The 8,147-nt window shown below is 30.0% G+C and overlaps 1 protein-coding gene across 2 annotated transcripts in view; it reads right to left on the bottom strand.

Annotated features, from left to right (window-relative positions):
* Positions 1 to 525: 525 nt before the first annotated feature.
* Positions 526 to 8,147, bottom strand: part of LOC107708317 (STE20/SPS1-related proline-alanine-rich protein kinase-like) — a 76,672-nt gene continuing 69,050 nt past the window's right edge. For both annotated transcript variants that reach the window (XM_016512504.1, XM_016512506.1), the window contains one exon: positions 526 to 1,826. In XM_016512504.1, the coding sequence (XP_016367990.1) occupies positions 1,752 to 1,826 (75 nt within the window). In that variant the 3' untranslated portion in view covers positions 526 to 1,751. The remainder of the gene's footprint in view (positions 1,827 to 8,147) is intronic.

Genomic DNA, 8,147 nt, shown 5'->3' with positions numbered 1-8,147 from the left:
AAGGCTAAGAAGATAAATATAAGATAAACATAAATATATTAGGATGCACATATATTGATGCACTTGCTCTACAATAGGTTAAAAAGTTGATATTTTAGGCTACTGTAGAAAAATGCAATTAAAATCAAGTTAAATATTTCTGAAATGTTTTTTTTTTCTTAAAACAAGTACAAATAATTAGTCCTTTTCATGCAAAATATATAAAATAAAATATCACATTAAAATCAGTTTTGCAAAATCATTTCAGATATTTGATAAATTCCCCATCCCACTAGTTCAAGTGCTCACATAAACGCTCCACATCTCACATAAATCTGATCGTTTTTCTCCCCATTTCATGAGGAGACGATTAGATACTAAAACACTGTAATGAAATCCCTTTCTGAGGGTTTGCCGGTGGTAAATTATAGCAATTACTGTATTAAAAAAAACACACAGAGGCAGGCAAAAGATAATATCATAATCACATTATACAGTTAGGATCCCTTTTCTTCCAAAACACAGCCATGCTCCGGTTCAATAGTAGCAATTCAGTTTTATTTGTTGTACCTTCGCAGAACGTTTATATCTTTGCTGATTACAGAAGGGCTGAATAGTAAGGGAGGGAACACGCATGGTATATAGAAAACACAATTCAACTTAATAATAATAAAGTATTTAGTATTTATTTACATTTGGGCTGAGAACAGAATCATTTAATTCAAGCTACTATACTGGTTTTGGACACACAGATGGCTTTTCTGTCATTCAGTAGTAGACATTTGGATTCCTTTACGAAATACTTCACGTTCGCTGATAGACAGATGCATTCTGGGCTCAAAAACAGACACATTCGAGTGCTGTGAAAATGCCGTGTGACCATCGCTCGTCTTGTGAACACGATACATCAGGATTAAGGTGTGTGTTGTGGTAGCGATGACCTTGTTTGTCAGCTTTAACGGGTTAAACGTGGAGAGTTAGGGTGTAAGCGTCGCAGGTGCACGTACATCGCACCGCATGAAATCAAAGTGCATCAGCTGAGAATACTATGAGCGAATCTGACGACGAGCAGCGTTCTTCCCGCTCAGCGTCAGCCAAACGGCTTAAAGCCTGTAACCTACGCTTCTTAGGCACGGATTAAAAAAAACAAGGCACCTCTAGCGTCGAAGCATCAACACTGTCCCGAAAAAAGAAAGCAGTACGTTTGCACACGGCAGCATCCGGCTCTCTGCTCTCGTACTCTTTGAGCTGGAACTAAAACAACAAAATATTCCCTTATTTTAGACATCAGAAGGTCTATGTACAATACAGTTCGAATGCATTAACATTCAGAATGAAAATGTGCTTTTTACATTCAGAGGGAGACGTCTCCACTTCAGTTTTGTGGTGTACGATCTGCGCTACTCTTGTGAGAAATAAAAGGCATTTTTTTCAATAATAACAATACGGTAAGAGCTAACACAATAACAATGATAATTATAATAATAATTAAAATAAAATAAAAACTTTTTGTTTCACTAGCTATTGCCTCCTGAGATGATGGGCTCCTGCTTTGAATTCTGGGAAATGGCTGCTGGAATGTTTTGGTGAAAGGTAAACAGCGTCTGGGAACGAGGGCGAGTGTGTGTTTGAATAAGAGCGCTGCGTTTGATTGAACAGGTGCAAACATTCACGGAAGAGGGCAGGTGATTCGGGAGGAAAAGGAAAACCTGACTGGGAGCAGGAGGTGGGAGTTTTGAATGCTCTCCTTCTGCTGTGGTAATGAGATGCTATCAGGTGACGCTCAGCTGGGCGAAGCCAATCAACTTCACCTCGTCTGGGATCTCTGTGCTGTCACAACCAGACGCCTGGAGACACAAACACAAAAACAAATGCATGTTAATGCAGCTGAAACAAATCACAGCCTGGGTGACTGCTGAAGCATTATTTAAAGGAATGTTCCGGGTTAAACGTGTTAAGCTTTTTTTTTTTAGCACTGGTGGCATAATGTAGGTTACTACAGACAATAATTTGATGCTTAGCAAAAAATAAAGCAAGTAAAAATTAAAACTAAATAATAATAGAATATGTGGCATAATTTAAATTACAACAGGCAATAATTTGACTTTTTGAAAAATAAATTAAATACGGTATTAATAAAAATAAAATGAAATAAAAAATAATAATAAACAATGTGGCATAATGGAGATTACCACATGCAACAATTTAACTATAAAATAAAATAAAATATATTGTGGCATAATGAAGATTACCACATGCAATAACTTGACTTAGTAAAAAAAATATATATATTAATAATAATATTAAAATTTTATTAAAAACATATATTAAATATGTACAATATAATAAATACATAATCATAGGCATAATCTAGATTACCAAAGGCAATAACAAAATAAAATAAAATCTCAGTTATCGCAAGACACTTAAAAAAAACAAAAAAAAACACGTGTTTGGAATACATATTGGGATGAGACTAGCTCTCTGTTGTCCGTTTTCATTAACTATACAAAAGTACTGATAATAAAATAGCTCTGGTTATATATATATATATAAAGATACTTTGTTGCTTTAACAACAATAACAGCTTTGCATGTGTGCTTTTAAACCTTCCAGAATGTGGGTACACATTCACTTACATTTCAAGTGCATACTATAAATAAAATAACGAATGAATGAATGAATGAATGAATGGTACATGGTAATCAACATTATGTCAATAGAGTTTAACTTGCATTGAATCTGGATAATTCTACTTACATTTTTGTGCATACTAAAATAAAATAAAATTATAATCAAATAATTAAATTAAAAAAATGTAATGAATAATGAATGAATGAAGGAATGAACAAACCAACTCAAGGTACTTGGTAATCAACATAATGCCACAAATTCTTTCAATAGTGTTTAACTTGCACTGAACCTGATCATTCCTCTATTCCCTATACTTCACATTTTGACTTCATTTCCAAAAACGAATATCTAAAAGACTTCAAAAAGGGAGGTTAAGGGATGGAAGGCAGAAGAAAACATGAAAAAGCAATGAAATGGTTGTGTCTTTGACAAGTGTCTAATGACGGAGCGGCGCTGGACAGAGAGCAGATCATCTTATCGCAGATAACACAAGGTAACACCAGCCCGAGTGTCTGGAGGAAACCAGGGTGCGAACTACGGGGGAGCTCTGTGTCTGTGTCTGTGTCTGTGTGTGTGTGTGTGTGTGTGTGTTTGAGCACTTACACGTGCAGAAAACACTCTGATGGACACATATTGTAGACACTGGTAAAATAAAAGTGATATGTGGAAATATTTATAAGCTTCATATGCAGAGTCAACTAAAAGACAGCAGAAATGTGTGTGTGTGTGTATGTGTGTGTCTGTGTATGTGTGTATATATATATATATATATATACACACACACACACACATATATATATATAATTTATTTATACACACACACACAATAAAAAATATACTTTTTAATTTAAAATAACAAATTAATTACATTTAAAATGTTATTAAATAAATTAATTTTAAATTAAATATTTGTATTGTATTAAATGTGTTAATTATATTTACATTTCTCTCTTTCTCTCTATACACACACACACAAAAATAAAAAATATATACCGGTACTTTTTAAATTTAAAATAAAAAAATAAAAAAACATTAAATTTAACATTTTTTTAAATTTAATAATTCTTTCAATTAAATTATTTTTATTGTATTAAAATTAATTATATTTAAAATTCTCTCTCTCTCTCTCTCTCTCTCTCTCTATATATATATATATATATATAGTTAAATAGTTTATTTAAAAAAAAAACAAAACAAATAAAGTTAAAAATAAATTAAATGTAAAAGTCCATTACATTAAAATGATGATAGATAGATAGATAGATAGATAGATAGATAGATAGATAGAGTTCAATAAATTAAATGTAAAAGTCCATTACATTAAAATGATGATAGATAGATAGATAGATAGATAGATAGATAGATAGATAGACTTTTTTAGTGCAGTAACTTCTTATCTAAAAGCAATAATCATCCGCTGTACTCTGTGCCTAACAATGCCCTTCAGCTCTGATTATACTGAAAATGCAGCATTAGCACAGCCTCTTGCACCTAACAGCTGAAGTGAGCTATTAGCATGCTCATGTTATAAGAAAACAACAACTTTGGTGCGACTAAAATCACTAATTTAGATATCAAACTAAAAATGTGTGGCTTATTCACAAACTATATTGTTTTTTGTTTTTGTTTTGGAGAAACAAGACCAACTTTTATTTGCATGACACAACATCACTTTCAGAAACCCTTGCATGCACCATCCCCATTGAAATCAATGTATTTCCAGCGTTCAGCATCAGCTCTAATGCAAATAAACTGCTATGCTCAAGCCACAGAGCCTGCACGTGTGCACACAGCAACCACAAACACAAGTCTTCTTCACGGTTCAATATTCAAGCAGCCTAATTGTCTGAGCTGCACACAGTGTAGTCAGGAGTGACATTAGTAAATGAGATCGGAGGACCGGGCCGCCTGAGAAATTGCCGTCTACGTTCCTGTTACACATTTCTCAGAGTTGTTTTCTAATCATGATGTGAAGTTCTCTCCAGGGACGCTCAAGCTGAAATTAAACAATAAAACTCCACACTTCCTAATGTGCTTTTCCAAACACTCCAGGTGCGAGTGAGAAATGCATTCTGGGAGCTCTGTGGAGGGTCGGAGGGTGAAGTTAAGGGTAAGAGCTGGCAGATGCTGTAGAAATAGCTCTCTGTGAAAGACCGCAGCAGAATGAGCCGACTGCTAACGCGCAGATGTTGTTTACCGCTAACTCACGGCTCCATCGAACGCAGTGATTAAACACCGGGACCTGCCCTTAAAGCGTTAAAGTGTTTTTTAGGAATAGTTCATCTAAGAATAAAAATGTCATCATTATTTACTCACCATCATGTTGTTTCAGACAAATACAAACAGCTCTTTCAAATAGAACAACAGCTAGATCTTGTTTACACTGGATTTCAATTTAAACATGAAACTATAATGATGCAACATAAGAAAACTTACATTGTTGTCCTTTTCTAACATGGTAAATAAAAACAAAAAACAAAAAACTTTCATTGTTTGCATTTATTTATTTTTAGTTTTAATAGATAATCAAGTAAACTGTTATTTGTATCATATGCTGTAGATCCAATGATTATTATATAAATATAAAATTATATAAAACATTTTTTTATTTGAACAGTCGTGAACACTGCAACAAAACAGTTAACTGAAACTAAAACCATAAAAGAATGATTAACTGAAAAAAAAAACGAATTATAAAAATAGTTGTAATATGACATTAACATTTCTATTCAGCTAGTTGATTTAAAGGGGTCATATGATGTTGTTAAAAAGAACATTATTTTGTGTATTTGGTGTAATGAAATGTGTTTATGCGGTTTAAGGTTCAAAAAACAAATTATTTTGGATTTGAGACTTTAGTCCTTGCAACTTTACAGATCTTCTTTATGCACCAAGAGCTTGTAACACTCCAAAGAGAAAGGAAAAATTTAAATCGCATCATATGATCCCTTTAAGGGGCATTTCTCATTTTCATTTCAAGTACTAAAATAATTAAAACTAAATAAACAAAAACTATTAAATAAACTTTTTTTTTTTTTAAACAATAGAAAATAAAAATCTAATTCAGAATATTAACAAAAACTGTAATAGATAATCTATTTATTTATTTCCATAAAATGTATATATCATATGATGGCATCTTAGTTTTGTTTAAATAATAAGAAAACATTTAAAGAATAAAGTAAAAAAAAAAAAAAAGAATTTAGTCTCGAATACAGACTATATCAAGAGTTTTGAAATCAAAAGTTTAATTTAATTTTGAAAATTTTCTCAAAATGTATCTCGTTTCATCTTGCAGTATTATGATCATTCTACATTCTTGAAATTCCATGACTTAATTCTTATAAAAGGCCTATTTAGTGATTATTATCAAACAATACAACTGTTCTTTTTTTTGTTCAAATATTGTAATAGAAACACTTGCTTCTATCGTCCACTCTTAACAGCCACTGTATGTTGAACTGTATGTTGTATGTACATTCTTCTGTGTTACACAGGTATGGAACGACTTAAGGGACAGAATTTCTATCTTTGGGTGAACTATATCTTTAACACCACTATGGTGGACCTCACATTACAGGAAACATACCTATTCACACATGATCTCACCAGAAGATTCATGAGAACAGTGCAAAACACTATCCTATCCAATATAACAGCATTCACTTAAAGTGGCGTCTATCAGCACTTATCTGTGTCTAATCCTCCACACAGACTGAAATATGAACAGATACTCCTAATGCGTTCCCTTCTTCATCTATATGCATTTAACGGGAACGCTCGGTGACATTTTAATTCGGGTATTCATGTATCTGCCAGAATATCCCAGTTCTGTCATTTTTTAAAACGCATTAAAAGGCATCATTAAACACTCTCCTAATATTCTCTCAGATTTGTCGTGTGTTCAGAGTAATCAATAAGGAATTATGTAATGAAAATTCATTATGCTGTCACGTGATTTCAGCAAATAATAAATGAATGACTTTGTGGGACCTGGGGGACGCATGCTCTGCATATTCAATGCACAATGAGTAAAATAAACAGCATCATAAAAAAAGCAAGCTGCTTTTTGTTTCTGAAAAACTTTCCGTGTCTATTCCAGTTTTTCATAACTGGATTTAAAAAAAAATGGCAATGGCCTCAATTACACTGGACAAGTTTACTACAAACTACAAGTTTATTATAGTGAACTACAACTAAAACCATTAAAAAACATTTGCACTACTTGAAATAAATGTTACTGAAATTGAATATAATATTTAAAAATACTTATTTTATATTGGCAAGTTGCCAAAGCAAAATTTCTCATTTTCATTTAGTTGGATGTATTAAAAGAACTAAAACTGAAAAATAAAAAATCTAGAAATATATATATATATAAAAAAAAAAACTACAAAAAAGACAAAAAATACACAAAATTACTAAAACTAAATTTAAAATTAAATATAATTAATTAATTTAATTAAAAACAGACAATTCAAAAATAAAAATGTATAAAAAAGAAGGATAGTAAAATCTAGTTATTCCTAACTGTGTTTTAAAAAAGCCTCAGCTATATTGAATAAGTATGAAATAAGAATAAGTAATATTTCCTTGAAAAAACAATAAACGTTAAATGAAATATAAAAAACGTAAAAATTTATAAAAATGTTTTATTTCAGATAAAAAAGCTAGAAATATAAAAAAATAAATAATAATAAAATAATTACATTTAATTTGTAGTAATTTTGTATATTTTTGTCTTTTTTAGTTATTTTATTATTATTTTTTTTATATATTTCTAGCTTTTTTTATCTGAAATTAAAAAAAATTATAAATGTTTAAGTTTTTTATATTTCATTTAACATTTATTGTTTTTTCAAGGAAATATTACTTATTCTTATTTCATACGTATTCAATATAGCTGAGGCTTTTTTAAAACACAGTTATGAATAACTAGATTTTACTATCCTTTTTTATTAATTTTTATTTTTGAATTGTCCGTTTTTAATTTAATTAATTAATTAAATTTAATTTGTAGTAATTTTGTATATTTTTGTCTTTTTTAGTTAATTAATTTAATTAAAAACGGACAATTCAAAAATAAAAATTAATTAAAAAAAGAAGGATAGTAAAATCTAGTTATTCATAACTGTGTTTTAAAAAAGCCTCAGCTATATTGAATAAGTATGAAATAAGAATAAGTAATATTTCCTTGAAAAAACAATAAATGTTAAATGAAATATAAAAAACTTAAACATTTATAATTTTTTTTAATTTCAGATAAAAAAAGCTAGAAATATATAAAAAAAATAATAATAAAATAACTAAAAAAGACAAAAATATACAAAATTACTACAAATTAAATTTAATTAATTAATTAAATTAAAAACGGACAATTCAAAAATAAAAATTAATAAAAAAGGATAGTAAAATCTAGTTATTCATAACTGTGTTTTAAAAAAGCCTCAGCTATATTGAATACGTATGAAATAAGAATAAGTAATATTTCCTTGAAAAAACAATAAATGTTAAATGAAATATAAAAAAAACTT

The sequence above is a fragment of the Sinocyclocheilus rhinocerous genome, unplaced genomic scaffold, assembly GCF_001515625.1.
Source record: "Sinocyclocheilus rhinocerous isolate Xijiao unplaced genomic scaffold, SAMN03320098_v1.1 scaffold2251, whole genome shotgun sequence".
In the NCBI taxonomy this organism is placed as follows: Eukaryota; Metazoa; Chordata; class Actinopteri; order Cypriniformes; family Cyprinidae; genus Sinocyclocheilus; species Sinocyclocheilus rhinocerous.
The sequence above is the reverse complement of the archived record's forward strand: the minus strand, read 5'-3'. Positions and strand labels throughout refer to the sequence as shown.